This window comes from Ranitomeya variabilis, chromosome 6 (assembly GCF_051348905.1).
Source record: "Ranitomeya variabilis isolate aRanVar5 chromosome 6, aRanVar5.hap1, whole genome shotgun sequence".
Classification (NCBI taxonomy): Eukaryota; Metazoa; Chordata; class Amphibia; order Anura; family Dendrobatidae; genus Ranitomeya; species Ranitomeya variabilis.
The window spans coordinates 286,923,992-286,947,655 of NC_135237.1; the positions used below are offsets into that span (position 1 = coordinate 286,923,992).

General features: G+C 42.4%; 1 protein-coding gene across 2 annotated transcripts in view; it reads right to left on the reverse strand.

Moving 5' to 3' along the window:
- Positions 1–23,664, reverse strand: part of FBXL7 (F-box and leucine rich repeat protein 7) — a 372,139-nt gene that overhangs the window by 16,958 nt on the left and 331,517 nt on the right. For both annotated transcript variants that reach the window (XM_077269706.1, XM_077269705.1), the window contains exon 3: positions 517–1,128. In XM_077269706.1, coding sequence (XP_077125821.1) covers positions 517–1,128 — 612 coding nt within the window. The remainder of the gene's footprint in view (positions 1–516; positions 1,129–23,664) is intronic.

Below are 23,664 nucleotides of genomic sequence, written 5' to 3' on the forward strand. Positions count from 1 at the left end.
TCACGGTGTGGCGGTATTTGTCCGTTGTATGTGGTGTTATTTGGTCACTATATGGTGGTAATATGTGGTTGGGTCATGGTGTGACAGTATTTGTCTCTTGTATATGGTATTATTAGTCATTTAAAAAAATGTATGTGTCTCATTCCCTTAAAGGAAAAAAAATAAAAATATATCTAAAAAGAGTACTGGATATTGTAAGAATTGTTTAATAAGTTACAGTAGACTAGGGCACTACCAAAAGAGTCTACCTTGTTGTGGTAGTTACTTAAAAAATCTTTTGGCCAAAACAAGAGGTGCTGGCTATATATGTGAACTGATGTTTGATGGGAACTGTTAATGAGTTATTGATGTAAACGTGGTGCAGAAGAGTTTTTCCAAGATTGGGAGTGGGAAAGTGGAAGGTTTGAGGGGTGGAGGCAGAGCTGGGGTGGAGCCAGAATGGGGCCCTGAAATTCCTATTGGCAGCCCTGCAAAGAGTTACAAAATGGAGAAGCAAGACCCTTAGAAGTACAATACCTGACACATCCAGATGCTCCAAGTTTGGACATAATGAGACCACATCAAACACGGCCTCATTAGAGATGTTATAACAATTGGAAACTTCGAGTCTCCTCAGTTCCGGACAGCACTGGGCAATAGTGTAGAGTCCTCTATCGGTGAGCCGCCTGCAGCCACTAACAATTACCGTCTCCAACATGAGACAGACGTTGGGGGTATCCTGGCAAAGTCTACGTGTCAACACTTTTAAAGCCCTGTCCACGCTTATTGTTTCACCAGTCAGTCGAATAGTCCTCCATAACCGAGGGTCCCAGGCTAGGTTATACCAGCGTCGGCAAACTCGAGCACACCGGCAAAGTTGGTTTGTAGGTAGATATGAGAAAATCTGAATTATACATTGATCTGGCAAGCGGTCGATGTTTGCTTGTTCTTTTTGATGCTTCGAGGCAAGGCGTATCAGTGGATGAGTGAGTCTTGTGGGAGGTGGGGAATGGACTATAGCAACAGTCTCTCCTGTGATGGAAGATGATGAAGTTGATGATCCTCTTCCATTTTGAAAGCTATGCAGGTTTTTGGGGCATATTAGTGCAGGACTTGGTGTGCTGAGTGTCCGCATGCTCATGTCAGAATCTGAAAAAAAAGAAAAGAAAGAATGTAAACTGATATGAAAATATACAGTATTTTATTACAAATGTTGTTTCTACCCCTATAGCAGCCTGCCTTTTGCACACATTACACATATATAGCATTACTAATGGATATGGACACCTTTGGGGGGGGGGGGGCTTTTTTTAACTTAAGTGCATGTATTGTTGGCATAATACTATTTTTACATTTTGGTGTCATTAAAAATGTTGCACCATTTACCTTCCATAGGCTCCCTGTTGCACTGTTTATTGCTGGCGGAAGAATGAGTAAACTGAGACTTTGTCAGTAAGCTAGTAGATCTTATCTTCCATCCTCACAGCTGACTTATGACCACAAAAAAGCTGAGTTTTTAAGCTTCGTGGTCATGATTCAGTTGACAGGAGCTCTGAAGAAGGAAGAAAATAAACATCATATACAATATTAATCAAGAACAGTATATTTCTGTAGCAGGTACATATGGAATGCCCCCAACATTAAATGGAGTGTTAATTGATAACTTTCTGATTCCCCCAAATCCCCCACCCTTCAGTAAAAAAAAGTAAAAAATCTGAGTCTTTTGAAAAAAGAGAATGGGGATTGAATTAAATGTGAGCATACAGTGGGAAAATGTATTTTGGTGTACAGTAATTCATCATTTGCAATAAAACAGGCATAATCTCTACAACAGGCATAATCCATACTCATATGTGTCCAGTTAGTCGCACGGGCGTAACGATCGTGGTGGAAGAGAGGGTACAAGCACGACCAGGACTGTGGAGACTGGGGGCCTGCTGACAGCGGATTGTGCATTCTCAGATGAGAAGTATTGCAGCGCAGAGAAGCACCAGCTTCTTTCTTGTATCACAACAGCTATAGCGGCTGCCGGCCTATCAGACGCCAGCAGATTGACGTCCCTGTGCCCATCACAAAAGACACATGACGTCACTGCCATGATACGCCCACCCCCATAGTTACAGGATGGAGGACAGTATTAAAGGATAAGGGTCAGAATGGGAGATATTATTACAGGATGGGGCCAGGACAGGGATACTATTAAAGGATAACTGCTAGGATGGAGGACATTATTACAGGATGGGGGCCAGGGTGAAAAACATTATTAGATAAGGATGGGGTCATTATTACAGCATGGAGCCAGAAGGGGGCCATTAAATGGATAAGGGCCAGGATGGGGGACATTATTAAACAAAAAGCGCCCAGGATGGGGGCATTATTACAGGATAGAGCACAGAACTGGGACATTACCTTAAGATAAGTGCCAGGAAGAAGGACATTATTACCTCATGGGGCCAGGATGGAAGACATTATTACTGGATGAGGGCCAGGATGGAGGACATTATTTCAGGATAGGACTCAGGATGGGACATTACTACAAGATAAGTGCCAGGAAGAAGGACATTATTACAGGATGGGGACATTATACCTGGATGGGGGACAGGATGGAGGACATTATTAAAGGATGGGACCCAGGATGGTGGACATTATTACCAGATGGGGACTAGGATGGAAGACATTATTACAGGATGAGGGCTAGAACGGAGGACATTATTACAGGATTGGGGGGATTATTACAGGATACAGCATAGGACGGGGACATTACCTTAAGATAAGTGCCAGGAAGAAGGACACTATTACAGGATGGGGGACATTATTACCTCATGGGGCCAGGATGGAAGACATTATTACTGGATGAGGGCCAGGTTGGAGGACATTATTTCAGCATAGGACTCAGAACGGGGACATTATTACAAGATAAGTGCCAGGAAGAAGGACATTATTACAGGATGGGGACATTATTAACGGATGGGGGACAGGATGGAGGACATTATTAAAGGATGGGACCCAGGATGGTGGACATTATTACCGGATGGGGACTAGGATGGAAGACATTATTACAGGATGAGGGCTAGAACGGAGGACACTATTACAGGATTGGGGGGATTATTACAGGATACAGCATAGGACGGGGACATTACCTTAAGACAAGTGCCAGGAAGAAGGACACTATTACAGGATGGTGGACATTATTACCTCATGGGGCCAGGATGGAAGACATTATTACTGAATGAGGGCCAGGTTGGAGGACATTATTTCAGAATAGGACTCAGAACGGGGACATTACTACAAGATAAGTGCCAGGAAGAAGGACATTATTACAGGATGGGGACATTATTACCGGATGGGGGACAGGATGGAGGACATTATTAAAGGATGGGACCCAGGATGGTGGACATTATTACCGGATGGGGACTAGGATGGAAGACATTATTACAGGATGAGGGCTAGAACGGAGGACATTATTACAGGATTGGGGGGGATTATTACAGGATGCGGGACATTATTACAGGAATGTGAGATTAATGCTGAAATATCGCCAACCTAAACCAGTGGTATACTGTCCTGCTCTAAGGCTTTGCAGACCTCGCTAATCTTGTGGCACACTTGCAGATCTCTTAACAATTAGATTGTGTCTGGTGGTATTTCTTCCAGTAGACTAGAAAATATTTCAGAAAGAAAAGTCGTCCCTGAATAGGTAAGACTAGAATAACGATGAGCTGTGAAGGAGTAATAAATCTGCATATGCCGCCAATAGACCATAACAGACATTTTTAGTACATCTTCATCTACCGTAAAACAATAAAACAAGAAAATAAACTATTTTAACTCTAAAATGAACAAATCTTGAGCAATCCCTAACAGTGCTCCTCTTGTCAAACTGTCAGTGAGGAGGTAAATCCTGGTGCCAGCTGTTTTATGAGCTTTGTGACAGCTACTGACATGAAACTTGGGAGTCTCCCCATGAATGGAACTGGAGAGATAACATGAAGATTATGTGTAGAAGTGTAGCTAAGCCTCTAGAGCGATCATCTCGTTTACTCCCCAATAATTCTCCATGTCAAGATCACCTCCTGGGTGGCCTGTCTCCGGTTCAGAGGTTGCTGAATTACTGCGAAAAGTCAGGCACATCTGCACATATTCACATGTGATTGGCTTGGGGCAGCAACTAACATTCCAGGACTGTATTGTGGAGACATTTCTTTAGTAAATGGCCACAGCAATGTATTAGTTGCCCATTACAATAAAAATATACAAAAAATGATAGGAGGAACCCCAATATAATAAGGATAAAAAAGCAGATGCATGAACCTGTAACCCTATAAACAATTACTTGGGGTTATACAGAAGGTAAACGCACCCACAGTGAATATCTGATTATTCAATAAGTATAAGTGTCAAGGGCTTAAAAGGAATCTGTCACCAGGTTTTTGCCACCTAATCTGAGAGCAGTGTAGAGACAGAGATCCTGATTCCAGCAATGTCTCATCTTCTGGGATGCTTGCTGTAGTTTTGATGAAAGTTTTATCAGCAATAGATCACTAGAGGGCTAGTAAATCTGCTGTCATGTAGTCATCCATATTCACGAGCTCTGTATAATCCAGCCCTCATCACTGACTGATAGCTTTCTGCCTATGCAGAGTGTACACAGAAAGAAGTCAATCAGTGGTGTGGACTGGGTTATTAAGAGCACAGCTTTCAGAGAACTGGTAGATCTGCAGCAAATAAATCAGTGATTTTTTCAAAACCAGAGCAGCCAGCCCAGTAAGTGATACAATGCTGGAAGCAGGGTTTCTGCCCCTACATCATGCTGCTCTCTGATGAGGTAACAAAATCCTGGTGACAGATTCACTTTATTAATTTGTGCCCATACGCATAAAAGTGCTGTCGCCAAAAGGACTTGGTTGACAGCTATCTCTGTTGGCGCCCTTTTACACATAAACATTCAGGTAAAGGTACCTTCACATGAAGCGACGCTGCAGCGATAGCGACAACGATGCCGATCGCTGCAGCGTCGCTGTTTGGTTGCTGGAGAGCTGTCACACAGACCGCTCTCCAGCGACCAACGATGCCGAGGTCCCCGGGTAACCAGGGTAAACATCGGGTTGCTAAGTGCAGGGCCGCGCTTAGTAACCCGATGTTTACCCTGGTTACCAGCGTAAAAGTAAAAATAACAAACAGTACATGCTCACCTGCGCGTCCCCCGGCGTCCGCTTCCTGTACTGTGTGAGCGCCGGCCCTAACAGCAGAGCGGTGACGACACCGCTGTGCTTTTACTTTCACTTTACGGCGCTCAGTCAGAGCAGGAAGCGGACGGCGGGGGACGCGCAGGTGAGTATGTACTGTTTGTTTTTTTTACTTTTACGCTGGTAACCAGGGTAAACATCGGGTTACTAAGCGCGGCCCTGCGCTTAGTAACCCGATATTTATCCTGGTTACCAGTGTAAAACATCGCTGGTATCGTTGCTTTTGGTGTCAAACCTGACGATACACGGCGATCGGATGACCAAATAAAGTTCTGAACTTTATTCAACGACCAGCGATATCACAGCAGGATCCAGATCGCTGCTGCGTGTCAAACACAACGATATCGCTAGCCAGGACGCTGCAACGTCACGGATCGTTGTCGTTCTCGTTGTAAAGTCGTTTCGTGTGAAGGTACCTTAAGATTCAAATGTTTTCAATAGATAGAGGAGGGAAAGTCACTGGCAGACAACTCAAGCAGCAGCTTATCTTCTCTGGGAACAAACTCTTAGGAGGTGGGCCCCATACCCATCATCTGGTTACCTGGCCAACTGGTCCTGGTGGCTTTGGACCACTTTTGTATAATGCGAATGGGCAGCATAAGAGAACAAAGCTATGGTGCAGTGGTGGTCTGCCTGAGATATTACAAAAAAAAGGGTGTAATCAAAATATAAGATGTTGAAAAGATGTTGTAAAGGGGACTGGTTAAAATCTAATGACAAAAAAGAAAGGTAATAATATCTCTCTTAAACTATTTGTAAATTATGATGAATATACAGTATGAATATATAGTATCTCATACTATCCTTATTGAAAAAGGTGGATTCATAACTGGCTCAGTGGTGGTTCTCAAAGAGTGGTAATAAATGGCTGCACATCCAATTGGAAGAGTGTTTCAAGTGGGGTACCACAAGACTCTGTCCTGGCCCCAGTGTTGTTCAACATTTTTATAAATGATCTAGATAAGGGAACTGAAGGAGCGATAGCTAACACTAGAGAAGACAGAGAAAGGATTCAGAAGAATCTAGATAAGTTTGAACAATGGACAGCGACTAATAGAATGGTATTTACCTGGGAGAAATGCAAGATTCTACATGTGGGCAAGAAAAACAAAAATAACATCTAATGGGAGGAACAGAACTAAGCAACAGCATGTGTGAAATAGACTTGAGTATACTAATAGATCACAGACTGCACATGAGTCAACAGTGTGATGCAGCAGCAAAAAAGGCAAACACATATCTAGGATGTATAAAGCGAAGCATAGAGTCTAGATCACGTGAAGTAATTATCCCCCTCTATTCCTCCTTGATCAGGCCTCATCTGGAATACTGTGTCCAGTTCTGGGCACCACATTTTAAAAAAGACATTGAAAAACTGGAGCAAGTTCAGAGAAGAGCGACCAGAATGGTGAGCGGACTGCAAACTATGTCCTACGAGGAACGGTTAAGGCCATGTTCACACTTTGCGGTGTGCTCTGCAGGTTTATCCCGCAGCGGAATTGATAAATCTGCAGGGCAAAACCGCTGCGGTTATCCCTGCATATTTATCGCGGTTTTTTCCGCGGTTTCCGCTGCGGGATTACTCCTGTACTATTGATGCTGCATATGCAGCAATATGCAGCATCAATAGTAATGATAAAAATAATAAAAATTGGTTATACTCACCCTCCGATGTCCGGATCTCCTCGGCGCTGCACCCGGCGGTCCGGTTCCAAAGATGCTGTGCCGAGAAGGACCTTCGTGACGTCACGGTCATGTGACCCGGGCGTCATCACGGTCATGTGACCGCGACGTCACCACAGGTCCTGCTCGCACAGCAAACCGAAGACCGGACGGCCGCGGGCAGCACTGAGAGGTGAGTATAACATCATTTTTTATTTTAATTCTTTTTTTTTACACTATAGTTCCCAGGGCCTGGAGGAGAGTCTCCTCTCCTCCACCCCAGGTACCACCCGCACATTAGCCGCTTACTTCCCGCAACGTGGGCACAGCCCCATGTGGGAAGTAAGCGGTTCAATGCATTTCTATGGGTGCAGAATCGCATCGATTCTGCACAAAGAAGTGACATGCTGCGGGTTTTAAACCGCTGCGTTTCTGCGCGGTTTTTCCCGCAGCATGTGCACAGCGGTTTGCGGTTTCCATAGGGTTTACAAGTTAATGTAAACGCTAAGGAAACTGCTGCGGACCCGCAGCATCAAAATCGCCGCGGATCCGCGGTAAAAACCGCAAAGTGTGAACATGGCCTAAAGGCTCTGGAAATGTTTAGCTTGCAAAAAAGAACTTAATAGCTGTCTACAAATATCTGAAGGGATGTGACAGTGTAGAGGGATCATCTTTATTCTCATTTGCACATGGAAAGACGAGAAGCAATGGTAGGAAAATGAAAGGGAGAAGATACAGATTAGATATTAGAAAAAACTTTTTGACAGTGAGGGTGATCAATGAGTGGAGCAGGCTGCCACGAGAGGTGGTGAGGTCTCCTTCAATGGAAGTCTTCAAACACAGGCTGGACAGACATCTGTCTGAGATGTTTTAGTGAATCCTGCACTGAGCAGGGGGTTGGACACGATGACCCCGGAGGTCTCTTCCAACTCTAATGTTCTATGGTTCTATGCTTCAGTCTGACAACTGGATTTGGAGCCTATTACTGAAGATGTTCCATTTTCATTATTCTCTATACCATAAATGTAATTTAAAAGTGGGCAGATCCCAAACATTAATGAGATATAATTGAGACTTCTTGTATAAATTGCCTGAATGAAGAACTGCAAGACAAAGACAGCAGAGTATAGAGAAAAATGAAGGAAAACATTAATGGATGTAGCAAGCACCAAATGAACATTCAGAGTGCTTGTGCTCACATTGCTGTGGTCCCAATTCATCAAAGAGTTTTTGCCAGAAATTGGGAGTGAAACGCTGATAAGTTGCAAAATTTTTGAGCAGCTCAAAGTTGAGTAAAAATTTGGCGACTTTTGACATTTTCATGCTAGTTTTGTCCAGCTATGACAAAATGGCAGCGGCTGAGGTGGGACAAGGGCGTAATGAGGGTGTGATGTCAAAAGGAGTCACAGGTATGTTGAGGAACATAGAGGTCACATCACTTTTCAGGTGTGGTTAATGAGTCAAGTGTGTATGCCTCCAACATGTCCCCTCATCAAGAGGGCTGTGATCAATGCCTATTGATGAAAATGGCAGGACTGGTGATGTAGTCTCCTAACAGAGGCTCTGACACAAGTGGAAATCTCGCCTAAAGCCGTCCATACCCATTAGATGGCTGTTGGCTGAACGATGCTTCGACCAATCGTTCATCTGGCAGCCATCGCTTCCATAGAGAGGAGAGATCGCTAGCCAAGCACTTCTGTGCTCTGTATGAGAAAGCCACGGACACAGGTCTCTGCCATCGGCTTATCTCTGGGAGAACAGAGCCATTGGCAGACACATCTGATTGACGTTTCCCCCGAGGATCGGTCGGCCAGTGCCCCCATACACAATACAGTGTTGCCCTAACCTGATGGTACTGACAGCTTAGCCAGACATTACTCTAATGTGTATGGGGGCTTTAAGTTGTATTTGACACTAAACAATAAGTTAAAGGGGTATTCCTGTCTCCAAGATCCTATCCCAATATATAGTAGATGTAATAATGATATTAGCAAATATCTCCAATTAGAAATGTAGTATAGTTTTTCTGATTCACTATGTCTCTTTCCTTATGTGCAGGCACTGCATGACGTTAGGTATCCATGGTTATGACCACTAGCATCCAACTGTCTCAATATCAGTGGTTGTAACCATGGATACCTAAGGTCCTGCAATGCCTGCACATGAGGAAAGAGACATAGCAAATCAGAAAAACTATACTACATTTCTAATTGGAGATATTTGCTAATATTAGTATTATTACACCTACTTCATATTGGGATACCCCTTTAAGCTATAAGGTTTTTGTAACTAGAAATAACATAGTGTCACGTGAGCGAGTTCCAAGTTTTATGGAGCCGTAATATGGCACCCATAGAAGTCTGCAGTCATCCTGCAGCTCCATATGCTTTCAATTTCACATACAACATATGGAGGTTTTTCCTGCTGCATATGGCCCCATCGTAAGCTATACTACAGAGATATTCCCCACTGGATGCATTACTGTTACCTCTGTAATACGGTGCTATGTGAAGGCACTATACAGTAACACATATAGTATGGATTAGTAGGGGATCAATTGTCAACTGTACAAGATCCATGCACATGATCCAAGAAACTAAAGTCTACTGCATTAGTTTATAATTGCTCATTAGGTGACAAAATTAATACATTATTTAGTAACTAATATAAAGGTTAAAAAAATGACGAATTTGAAGGAGCCAGAGAATAATAGCCTGAGCTAAAGCAAATGATATATGAGCGTAGAATCCCAGAAGCCATGTAAGGTAAAACGCCATATTTTACGACTAAACTGATTTACAAGTCCATAAATGTTTGCAACCGCAGTCTTCCATACACCGATGAAGCCAGGCAAACAGATTGTCAGCAGAAGACATGCTGTAAATTGTTTGTCAGCGTAATCTCAGAAATAAACCTTAAACTAGAAAAAACCTGTATATATATATATAATTGTCTAAGGTCCATTTCCATCTGTCTGTCTGTCCCGCGTCGCACAGCCCAGCCGAGAATTAGTCCCTCTCTACTTCCGTCCAGTCAGTGCCCGGCGCCCGCTCCATACTCCCCTCCGGTCAATGCTCACACAGGGTTAATGCCAGCGGTAACGGACCGCGTTATGCCGCGGTTAACGCTGCTATTAACCCTGTGTGACCAACTTTTTACTATTGATGCTGCCTATGCAGCATCAATAGTAAAAAAATCTAATGTTAAAAATAATAAAAAAACAAAAAACCTGCTATTCTCACCTTCCGTTGTCCGCAGATGCGCGCGTGGCTGCCGCCAGCTTCCGTTCCCAGAGATGCATTGCAAAATTACCCAGATGACTTAGCGGTCTCGCGAGACCACTAAGTCATCTGGGTAATTTCGTAATGCATCTCTGAGAACGGAAGCTGGCGGCAACCGCTCGCGCATCGGGACAGCTTCGCTGGACGATGGAGGGTGAGTATATAACTATTTTTTATTTTAATTATTTTTTTTAACAGGGATATGGTGCCCACACTGCTATATACTACGTGGGCTGTGTTATATACTGCGTGGCTGCTATATACTACGTGGGCAGAGTTATATACTGGGTGGGCTGTGTTATATACTACATGGGCTGTTATATACTATGTGGGCAGTGTTATATACTGCGTGGGCTGTGTTATATACTGCGTGGGCTGTGTTATATACTGCGTGGGCTGTGTTATATACTGTGTGGCCTGTGTTATATACTGCGTGGCCTGTGCTATACATTACGTGGGCTGTGTTATAAACTACATGGCTGTGTTATATACTGCGTGGCTGCTATATACTACGTGGCTCCTATATACTACGTGGCCTATGCTATATACTATGTGGCTCCTATATACTACATGGCCTGTGCTATATACTATGTGGCTGCTATATATATACATACATACATATTCTAGAATACCCGATGCGTTAGAATCGGGCCACCATCTAGTCTACTATATAATTGTCTAAGGGTCACTTCCATCTTTCTGTCTGTCTGTCACGGAAATCCCACGTCGCTGATTGGTCGCGGCCAGCTGGCCACGAGCAATCAGCGACGGGCACAGTCCGGCCGCGAAATGGCCGCTCCCTACTCCCCTGCAGTCAGTGCCCCCTCCATACTCCCCCCCCAGTCAGCGCCCACATAGCGTTAAAAGGACTGCCTTACACGGCGGCATAACGCGGTGTAAGGCAGTCCATTAACGCTGCCATTAACCCTCTGTGTTACTAACTTTTTACTATTGATGTTGCCTATGCAGCATCAATAGTAAAAACATATAATGTTAAAAAAAATAAAAAAAATAAAAAAATCATTATATACTCACCCTTGCTCCTTGCGCGCCGCTCCGGTCGCAATAATGCATTGCGGCAATGACCGGAGATGACGTAGCGGTCTCGCGAGACCGCTACATCATCATGTGTTATTGCCGCTTGGGAATGGAGCAGCATGCGAGGAGCAGGAAAGGCCTGGGATGGATCCGGGGGGCCGTCGGAGGGTGAGTATATAACTATTTTTTATTTTAATTATTTTTTTTAACAGGGATATGGTGCCCACATTGCTATATACTGCGTCGGCTGTGTTATATACTACGTGGGCAGTGTTATATACTATATAGCTGTGTTGTATGCTATGTGGGCTGCTATATACTACATGGCTGTGCTATATACTACATGGCCAGCCGCGAACAATCAGCGACAGGCACACTCTGGCCGCGAATTGGCCGGGATTTGAACCACGCTTTGCTAATTGGTCGCGCCCGGCTGAATTCTGTGTATTCATTGTATTATTCTAAAATATTCATAAATAAACTACATACATATTCTAGAATACCCGATGCGTTAGAATCGGGCCACCATCTAGTTGGATGATAATTTTTGGATGTTAATTTTTACATAACTGGAAGGAAATTCTACTGACATTCTTTGTCATTTCTATTAAACTTGTAAATTAATAAAATATGCGTCTTCCCACATTATATTGTTTTCATTAACTTTACATTTTATTTGTCTTTTGGTATTTATTAAAGTACAGGAAAATTAATACTAAAAGTAGTTTTGATTTTCAGTCAACTAAAAATGCTCTGCAAAAATCTTAAAAGAGCTATCCAGAGCATCTCACCTCCGCATCTGGAGACGTAGCACCCATCAATCACCAGAACCTTTGGCCATTTCCCTAAATCATATAGAGATTAAGTAGAGTGGTAGTTCTATTAGTTTCACATTGTGTAACAAGACACTATTAAAGGAAACCTGTCAGCTGATCTATGTTGCTGTTACTTACCTGTCCCAGTTCTGGCACTGAGCTCTGCTGCCTCCTTCCCTGATGACTGCCTCCCTCTGTGCTACTATGTCTTTGGTAATTATGGTAGCCCAGACCACATCCGTGATGTCATCATTAAAGGTCTTTTATGGCTGGCTTAGGTGGCTGTGTGTTGCCTGAGCAGTGAGGTAGTAAGCTCACACTGCTAGCATATGTTTTCCAATAGGATAGCCACACATCCTACTTTGCTTTGCTTCAACCAGGTGCCTAATTATGTACTCAGCTCAGCTGTTCCTGAGTACTATCCACACATCCATCTCTCCTACTACAAGGTGCCTGATTGACTACTCAACTCTGCTGTTCCTGAGTGCTATGCACACACCCAGCTCTCCTACTACAAGGTGCCTGATTCTCAGCACTGTAGTTCCTGGGTTCCTGCACATCCAGCTCTGCTACAACAAGATGATTGTCTACTCAGATCTCATGTTTCTGAGCGCTATCTGCAAGTTGCCTGATTGTTTACTCAACTTTAATGTCCCTGACTGCTATCCACACATCATGCCCTGCTACTACAAGGGCCCTAATTGTCTACTCAGCTCTAGTGGTCCTGAGTGCTAACCCCAAATCCAACTCTGCTATCAAAAGGTGCCCAATTGCTTACTCAATTTTGCTACTACCATGTGTCATTTGCCCAACCATCTCAAGATGCTGTTTGCACACTTTGCAGCTCTGCTGTAAATAAACCTTCACCAGGTGAGCCATAACAGCTGCCGGAACCAAGGGCACCGTGATTCAGAGCTCCATTTTGCAATATATTTCATTCTAAAATACTGCGGTGTTTCATAAAACTACTTTGAATTGTGGCAGGGTATGATACAAGTAGGATGACAAGTCAAAGAGGCAAGTCCCCAGCAGTTTCAGCTCGCATTCGCCCTGGTTCCTTAGACTGACCATTCTTTGTGCATGGTCATGGAGAGGTCTATCAGTCAATAAAGACTGAATACACAGTTATATACCCATCCTAACAGTCAGTTGCTTTAAATGCAATAGATAGGCTGATATGAATAAATGCATGTAGAGTAGAATGCCGCTGTACATACAGAGTCCAATGGCTGCTGAAGTCCGAGTAAAAACCTCTATTTGTCTCCTTGTTGGGTGGGAGTCATATGGAAGCACAGAAGAGGCCCCTTGGACCTCTGCAGCAGCCTTGGTAACTCCATAGGATCTCACATCTTAGATATTATATTTCCAGACTAGAATGCCATGTACTCTTTAATTCTGCTGAATAATAACATTCTAGGACTTGCAAGATAACGTTGAAATGAATTTCTCAATACACTATTTCCAAGATGATGTAAATCCAGATTAGTAATGTCTCTTTACAAATATATTAGGCTCCAGCAAGGATTTGGTAAAAAGATGCATGATAAATATTAACATGAGCCCTGTTGACATTCAAAGTAATTCTCATGATATATTGTAAGCATGTGACATTGAGACGGTTCAAGTATCTATCTGTACAGTATCAAAGTGTGCCGCGTTCTTTTATCTTAAGCGTTCTGAGCCATGTAAGGAACAGAATCATATATTTTACAACTGCTGAAGAAGTCGTATTTGACATAGAAAAAAATGCCTTTTCCCATTATTTCCAGTTACAGTTTATAATGGCCAAGTTTAGTTTTTATGAGGCTTGACAAAAACCAAAAGGGGAAAATGTAATTAAAGCACTCGATGAACTTCCAAGCCAATGAGTAGGCGATGCAGAGGCCCGGACTGGAAGTCTAACAAGTGCGGAATTTGACAGAAGGGCTGATATACTGGAGAGTTGCATAAGCTACCCAACATTTTACAGGGCGCTACATGATAACGAAATGATACCCTAGTGCAGGAAAGATTTGATATTTTAGTAGATAAAATTAATAATGCTAATATTTTGGTTATAAAATATCTGGTGTTTATATACTTTATAATGTACTTTGGAGGGGCTTTCACTTTCAGAGTTGCCATCAGAAATATTTGGACCTCAAGCAGAAAAACTGTCAGAGCTCTCTTCCTGTTCTCCATCTTAGGACCCACTGTATGCTGTTGGTGGACACCTAGAGTGATAACATAATCCCAACACTATGCCGTATTCTACACACAATGACCGATTGATTTGGTATCTGTGGGCCCATATTTTATGGATCACTGGAGAAAGGGAGAACAAAAGACAAATGATATGGATAGTGCCGTTTCAGTTTATTATGCACGGTTTATCTGTTAAAGGGGTTGTCCATATTTGGGGACAACCTTTTTTTCTTACTTATCTGCATGTAAATGAGCCTAATAATATTTTTGGTGAATTGTGTTTTATTATACATTTTGTACCATTTGTTGCCTTTAGTCTCTTGCTGGCAGAAAAATGGTGTAACTGAGGCAAACCGTAAACACTGGTGAGGTTACTCTTATCTATTCTTTTCTGAGCTCCTCCCAGCTGATTAATGATGGAAGCAAAGAGCTTATAAAAGCAAAATGACCCAAAATATTAAGGAAACCCAACTGCAAAACTAGTAATAGTAAAAAAGTAATGTCCTAAAGGTGGACATCATCTAAATTCAAAGCAAATTGTGCCAGCCAGGTGGCATGACTTCAGGGTGGGCCTCTTGTTAGAATGAGCCCCTAAAAAGCAGTGCCCTGTAGTGCACAGATGGCAGTCCTACTGATTTTTTTCCCCTTTTACAAAAGGATGTGATGTGTACAGCGTGTATTTTCACCAGATTGTACAGGTGCATCTCACAAAATTAGCATATCATCAAAAAGTTAATTTATTTCAGTTCTTCAATACAAAAAGTGAAACTGATATATTACACAGAGTCATTACAAACAGTGATCTATTTCAAGTGTTTATTTCTGTTAATGTTGAGAATTATGGCTTACAGCCAATGAAAACCCAAAAGTCATTATCTCAGTAAATTAGAATACTTTATAACACCAGCTTGAAAAAATGATTTTAACATCCGAAATGTTGGCCTACGGAAATGTATGTTCAGTAAATGCACTCAATACTTGGTCGGGGCTCCTTTTGCATTAATTACAGCATCAATGCGGCGTGGCATGGAGGCGATCAGCCTGTGGCACTGCTGAGGTGTTATGGAAGCCCAGGTTGCTTTGATAGCAGCCTTCAGTTCATCTGCATTGTTGGGTCTGGTGTCTCTTGTCTTCCTCTTGACAATACCCCATAGATTCTATCTGGGGTTAAGGTCAGGAGAGTTTGCTGGCCAATCAAGCACAGTGATACTGTTGTTTTTAAACCATCAGTATTTAGCTATTCCTTGGGTCATTGGGATTGTATTTGTGAAAGTGTTTAGAAATATTGCACAATTGTGTTCTGCATACATGAGCAGGTAATTTGTGAATGTTCGGAAGCATCTAACGGCGTTACGAAACTTTTCCTGAATGAAGAATGGCTCTGACATAATTTATCTCAGGAGTATAAAGCACACACGGACCTAATCCCGTTTAGGCATTAATAGTCTTTTTTTCCTGTTTCTCACAAGTAGCATCTACAGACCTGAAGTTTGTGAATAAGGTGCTCGTGAAAACACACAAATCACAGAAATACTCGACTCTGCAGATGAATAAATCAAGGACATCTGCTAAGAGCATCTCTGAAGGTCTTCCCACCTAGTGGGGTGCACAGAAATCAGCCTGGTTTATAACCTGTCAGCACCTTTCATGCCGGCACTGAGATTAGTTCACTTTGTAATGTTAGGAAGGAATGTAGAAAAATGATTCCCAGTACAATGAATTCCAATACATATTACAATAAAATCCCACAGCGCTGTGCCTGGAATGCTATACCCGAGATCTGTACAGAATGACCTATTCTTACTACACATTAGTTATACAGTGATTGTGATCCATTCTAAGTGTATGTGGTACTGTAAGGGAGATTCCAGAACATTGCTGGCAAATCCCAGTAACGACCTTATGGCATTTTCTGTTTGTCCTAAGAGTATGTTCACACTGGCCTTTTACCACCGTGTTTTGAGCAGGTCTGCTCAATAAATGGTAGATAAAGCGCTAACAAATCGATGAAAAGAATACTCCTATTAGTTTGTGTGGGAAAATGACATGTTGTTCACATGTTCTTGATTTCAAAGATTACAAGCATATAAAAGAACTAACTTATATTCATCCGGCATATTCCGCTGTAAAGAAGCTCAATACTTTACAATGGAAGTCAAAGGGAAGGTTAAAAAGATGCTTAGAAGAAGCTGAGGCCTCCTTTTGAGCTTCAAAAATGCTGACATTTTCTTCTGTGTTTAATGATTTTAAAAAAATATGTCAGATAAAATGACGCCCTGAAAATGCTGAAAATAATGCTGCAAAAAACACCAACTGCTAGTGGAAAAAAACAATGAGGAAACAACCAAAAAATGCTAAAATAAGATGTTGCTGCTCTTCAAAACGCCAGGGAAAAGGAGCAATTCCTGAAGCGTCTTTTGCTGGAAAAGCAGACATGTTTGACAGCCAGAAAATGACGTTGTGTGCACAAAGCCCAATGCCCTCTCTGTTTCATTATTGTCCATGTTCCCTCAACTGACCATGATCAAAAACGTAACCCAGAAATTATTCAGCAACTTTGCCTTTCTTTAACTACTAAATGGTACATATACCGCAGAAAAACCACATGAATGTGAAAGGGAACGTGTCACGTCATTATCCATACAAAACTGCCCCCAAAGTCTTACAGGTCATGTAAAGTGGATCACTAATGTTGCTCTGAAGCTAAACGTCCCAGTATAGAAGTAAAAGAAACACTTCTAATCTTTACCTAATTGGCTACCAGACCCTAGCTTTCATACATATGGTTGGCGCTACACATGGTTTCAGTCATGGTCCTTTGGACAGTAGTCATGCCCAACGCAGTGTGATAGATGGGCTGGACTATCCTGACGCCATGCTAATTGCTGAGGGAATCCCACGTCTACGTGCTGACACCCAGCTTCCTGGGCATGCTCATTAAAGCTGTGACCTCAGAGAATATAGACACAAATTTCTATGTACATATATTCATATTCGCATGTTACTGAACCATAAGAATTTTTTTACCTCAATGTTAAACTTTTATTGAGCAATACATCAAGTTAATGCAAAGACTCAGCATTTATAGAGTTCACACTTTGTGGAAACCAAACTTTTTATCAGTCTCTAAACTTTTGGCTATGTCAGTATATAGAGTGGCTTGTGAAAGTATACAAACACAGTATATACCTATACACGGTATATATACACTCCTCAATATTGAAATTGCAACACCAATAAGGAAAAGTTGTAGAATTATGGAAATCACAGAATTTATAGACACTTACAAACCTTGGTATGCTATCAATAAGGTTAGTAATGGTTGTATGGAGAATGTTCTGCCACGTTATCTATATGCACTTTGACAGGCAAATCATCAAAATTTGCGGCTGGCAGCTCCTTTTGCAATTACCAACCAATGACGTTCCAGATATGATTGATAGGAGACAAGTTCAGACACACAAAAAGCCATGCTATCACGTCTATGACATGCAGTCTGCTCACAGTAGCACACTTAGGCAATGCAAAAAAACAGCTACTAGGACAAATTGGAGGCATGGACTTGTTGATAGCATGCCAAGTTGTTTAAGGGCGTGTATTTCTGCACATGGCGCTCATACTTGATACTAAATAAATAGAGATATTATGAAAATTTTGATTCAATGTTTTCATCACTTGCATATCATTAACATGCCTATCCGTCCTGTGATTTCCATAATTTCCTTTCTTATATATATATATATATATATATATATATATATACATATGGTCATGATATCTTTTCTAGCATTACCCCGTTGCCCGTACATTTTCCCTTTCAATGTGAGAATGGAAACCATTGTATCATTTCCAGTTGCTAGACTATGATAGTTAGTGAATGAGCTAGACTGACACATAAATATAGAAGACAAAACAGACCGAGGTAACAAACTATTCTCAATATTCAAGAGCAAAGGAACTACAAGACAAGTAAATCTGTTCTGTCTCTTCTGATTTCCACAGATCTGCTCATACCTCTCAGCATGTTAAGTCTACAATACACATTTGCCACCTGGCAAAGTCAAGATAAAGGAGTCGCCAGGCCTCTGACTTTGACATTTTCTGATACATGAACTCAGCCAGGAACAACTTTCGAGTTTTTGGAAGGAACCAAATACTATGTATATACATATTTTCCGCTCCAATGTTTATTTTTGTACATAATTTGATTGGAGGAACCTTTGCATTACAAGGTAGCATTTCAGTTGCTTTCCTGTGGCATGCTACACAGGGAGTATGACGTGATTTGTTTATCTATTTATGAACAGTAATATAATAAACCTGTTTACGGTTTATGAATATTTTATTGGTAACGTAGGTACACATTACATTAGTATTACTTAATGGTCACATTGCCAATTTGCTAATTTTCCACAGAATACTTGGTTTTGTCATCAAAGTGGTTACATTTTATGTATTTTAAATCAAAAATTAACAAATAAAGTATTCCCCCAAAAGCAAGGCTAGATAATGGCTCCTGATCAGGCCCGCCTCTAGCTTATCTGCTGCTTGAGGCAAAAATTGATATTGGCCCCCCTCCCCTTTAGAAACATCAAAACACAAAAACACCTGACACGGTCATGTGGATTGAATAGCGGATCATTGAATGCTTTTCTAATGATGCACTTTTCAAGCCAATGCCATCATAAAGTAGATACAAGTGATAAATGATAAAGAAGAATCAGCTGATAACATAAAAATATGGAAAGAAGACAACCCAAACATATTATTATTATTATTATTGTAAATTTTCATAGCGCCATTTATTCCATGGCACTTTACATGTGAAAAGGGGGCAAATATAGACAAATACAGCTAAACATGAGCAAAAAATAAGGCACACAGGTACATAAGGAGGGAGGACCCTGCCGGCAAGGGCTCACAGTCTGCTGGGGATGGGTGAGGATACACTAGGAGAGGGTAGAGCTGGTTGTGCAGTGGTTCAGTAGGTTGAGCATCACTGCAGGCTGTAGGCTTGTCCGAAGAGGTGAGTCTTCAAGTTCTTTTTGAAGGTTTCTATGGTAGGCAAGAGTCTGATGTGTTGTGGTAGAGAGTTCCAGAGTATGGGGGAAGCACGGGAGAAGTCTTGGATGTGGTTGTGGGAAGAAGAGACGAGAGAGGAGTAGAGAAGGAGGTCTTGAGAGGATCAGATGTTGCGTGTAGGTAAATACCGGGAGACCATGTCACAGATGTATGGAGGAGACAGGTTGTGGATGGCTTTGTATGTCACTGTAAGGGTTTTGAACTGGAGTCTTTGGGTGATAGACAGCCAGTGAAGGGCTTGGCATAGGGGAAAGGCTGGGGAATAGCGGGGAGACAGATAGATTAGTCGGGCAGCAGAGTGTAGGATGGATTGAAGTGGAGCCAGGGTGCTAGAGAGGAGGCCAGAGAGTAAAAGGTTGCAGTAGTAAAAGCAAGAGATGATAAGGGCATGCACTAGTGTTTTTGTGGTGTCGCGGTCAAGAAAGGGGCGGATCCGGGAGATATTTTTGAGTTTGAGATGGCAGGAGGAGGCAAGGGCTTGGATATGTGGCTTGAAAGAGAGGGCAGAGTCGAGGATCACCCCAAGGCACCGGGCGTATGGGACTGGGGAAAGTGATCAGCCATTGACATTGATAGATAGGTCTGGTGGAGGGGTAGAGTGAGATGGGGGAAAGATGATGAATTCTGTTTTGTCCATGTTCAGTTTTAGAAAGAGATCAGAAAAGAAGGCCGAGATAGCAGACAGACAGTGTGGGATTTTGGTAAGGAGGTGAGGTCAGGTCCGGATAGGTAGATCTGCGTGTCATCGGCGTAGAGATGATACTGCATACTGTGGGATTCTATCAGCTGTCCTAGGCCGAAGGTGTAGATGGAGAAGAGTAGGGGTCCTAGAACAGAGCCTTGAGGAACACCGACGGACAAGGGGCGGAGTGAGGAGGTGGTGTGGGGGAGGGAGACACTGAATGTTCGGTCTGTCAGATATGACGATATCCAGGATAGGGCCAAGTCTGTGATGCCAAGAGATGAGAGGATCTGTAGGAGAAGGGAGTGGTCCAAGGCAGAAGACAGGTCCAGGAGAAGGAGGACAGAGTAGTTTTGCTTGCTCTTGGCAGTTAGTAGGTCATTGGTGACTTTAGTTAGGGCAGTTTCGGTTGAGTGATGGGGTTGGAAGTCAGATTGTAACTGGTCAAAGAGGGAGGAGAGGTGGGAGGACAGCTCAAGATAGACATGTTGTTCCAGTAGTTTTGAGGGATAAGGGAGAAGAGATATCGGGCGATAGCTAGACACAGAGGATGGGTCGAGTGCGGGCTTTTAGAGGATGGGTGTGATCTTGGTATGTTTGAAGGATGAGAGGAAGACACCTGTTGTGAGTGAGAGGTTGAAGAGGTGTGTTAAGGTTGGGATGAAGACCGCGGCAAGGTTAGGGATGAGGTGGGATGGGAGCGGGTCAAGCGTGCAAGTGGTGAGGTGTGATCTTGACAGGAGGGTGGAGAGCTGATCTTCTGCCATGGTGGAGAAGCTGGTTTTGGAGGAACAGGGTTGAACAGCTAAGAGGGGCAATGGGAGCTGCGGGCCAAAGCTTTCTCTGATCATATCGATCTTCTGTTTAAAGAAAGAGGCAAAGTCTTCAGCAGAAATGAGAGATGAGGGAGGCGGTGCGTGGGGATGAAGTAGAGAATTGAAAGACACCTGTGGCTTAAAGGAGGAGTGCTCAGTCAGAAGGCTAATGAATACAAACTTCAAAAAACTGACCGTCACATCCAAACATAGACTAAGTGTGAACAGGTCCACTACCCCTCCATAGAGCGAGATTTTGAGTCAAAGAGAGGACTGCCTTTAGGTTCTTATTCAGATGAAGACTTTATTCTCAGAGAGGAAAAGGCATTGCTAGGACCTTGTATTTGAGAAATGCCTTAACGTGGCTACAAGGTACACATGGATTGGCCAATTTATGAGCTAAACTTTCTCGTTTTTTCATATTTCTAGTGCAGTAATGCAATTCAATTTTCATGTTTCATGTTTGCATGCTATGGCGCTACAGAGTGCTGCTTTATTTATTTGACTGTATACAAGTTGGTGACTCTACGTTCAGCACCTGTTCAAACTTAGTCTATGTTTGGATGTGATGGTCAGTTTTTTGAAGTTTTTAATTACATTATGATGTCACAAGGGGTTGAAATCTCTATATATTACTTCTGCTGCTAAATACTGCCATATTCTATGACTAATGGCTATGGCTTCATCAGTCTCCCTATGATATGTCTCTGTCTTCCAAGTGGACTACTATTCTACACCCCCCAGTTGCACCCCCTGATGCAAATCAGCACTGACATACATTCGTTAGAAGTGAGAGCTACTGCTCTCACTTCCTCTGCAATGGTATGTGATCCCAGGAGAGCCAGCACCGACACCGCTGATACTCACTCTGCTATGTGTATATGCAAAGTATTATGGACAAATAGAGTCTTCGCTAACAGTGTATTTAGATACTAACATAACTAGTCAAAGCTTACAGAGCAGCCAACTCAGTATAATCTAGTGAATATTGCTAACTATCTTAACCCAATACAACAGCATATTCATTGGGTTATCGCATTTCAAGACTAGTGAGCAAACATACAATTATATTTCCTTTGGATATATTTTCATTATAAGTTTGGCCGCCTCTTCAATAACATTTGGAATAGAAATGATATTGACCATATGTTCTCTATAACAACGTTGCTTGTACATATCATTTTAAATATATCATGTCTTCTTCATTTTCTTCCCTAGGTAACAATGTCTGCTATTTTGGCTTGCATGCAGGAAATCCCCAGAGCTTCTCTCTTCTCAACAGGAATAAACACAAGGAGTAAAATGCCTTTCCAGAATGTAAACTTGGCAAACATTCCCAGGATATACAACAGAACAATTGACTTTGTATGGGATAGAACGATAGTGTTGACTCTGTTTCAACTGGCTAGCCTGAATGTAGAACCCTTTGCATGCATAATAGACTATACTTGTGAAGAAATGGAAGTTTTCTCTCTAGCATAATACTAATATTTCTTCCTTGATTTGCTCCTTTTAAAAAAAAAAAAAAAAAAAAGCTCTCCCATAAACTTTTCATTAAATCTATTGTGACAAAGTCACTGGCAAAGTGCTGGAGGGGAGATACATTTCACTGAGGCTATTTGTCTGGACTCTGAACATTTTTTATTACCTTTTGTGCATTACTGCCCTTTTCCAAGATGGCGTCTTTGGTCTCATATGCACTGTGTCTTCCTGCTATATAACTCCACCCCAGCCTTTAGTCTGTGCTAGAGTATTCTGCCGTGCATCCAGCTTCTTACCCTGGTGGCTCCCTGGCTTTGCACCTGCTCCTGTGAACCTGTGTGGTTATCCTGCTACTCTGCTCTGAGTTTCTGCTGCATACATCGGTTTCCAGTAATCCTCCTCCATCTGGCTGCTTGTGTTTGTTTCCATCTGCATTTGCTGGACAAGTAAGCTGTTGCTGCTCTGCTTAAACCTGAGATTATCACCCAGGCCTTCCTGGTTGAGCTAAGACACTGCTTGAACTGCCTTATAAGCATATCTATCTGTGCTTGGACTAAACAAGGACTTAATTGTGTCAAGTATCCTCAAGTACAACTGTGCTTCATAAACTTTCTGCCTGATTGCGTTTTCGTCTAAAGTTCCTATAGTCTGTTAAGCTGCATTTAATATTTACACCAAGTGTTGTGGACTTGAGTTTCTCCCTGCACCTGTTTGAATCACCGTGTGATAATATAGACTTTACCACTTATAAAACTGTGTCCTGTAGTTGTCTTGTTCCACGCAAAGAGTCTCCTGAGTTATCCCCTATAATCATTACAGGATACTCTAGCCTCAAAAGAGGAGACTGCTGGAACAATGACTGCAGAAAGTAGACTAGAGCAGGTGTTCTCCATAATTAGATCACTGCAGAAAGATGTGGAAGGTCTGCAAAAGAAGTTTGGAAGCATTGAACGCAACGAACAAGTGTTTGGACAAACTTTGCAGGACTTAAGCACCCGAATGGCAGCCAAGGAAAACAAACTTGCTGGCATAGAGTCCCAGTATGGACGGGCTCTTTAGGACATAAGCACACAAGTAGCAGCACAAACCACTCTACCCTCTGGGCAAACGCCACCAGCTAGCCCACCTAAGTTGCCCCCATTCAGATTTCATGGTGATTGTGACAAATTTCGTGGCTTTGTGAATCAATGTATGCTATATTTTGATGTGCATGCTGACTGTTTTCCTAATGATAGATCCAAAGTATTGTGTGTAATAATGCTGCTGACCGCACGAGCGCTCGCCTGGGTGAATCCGATTGAGTCTCGTGACCCGCGGTTAAATAATTTGGACAATTTTTGGGCCGCTATGGCATTAATGTTTGATGACCCTAATCGCCGTGCAACCGCTGAATCTGCT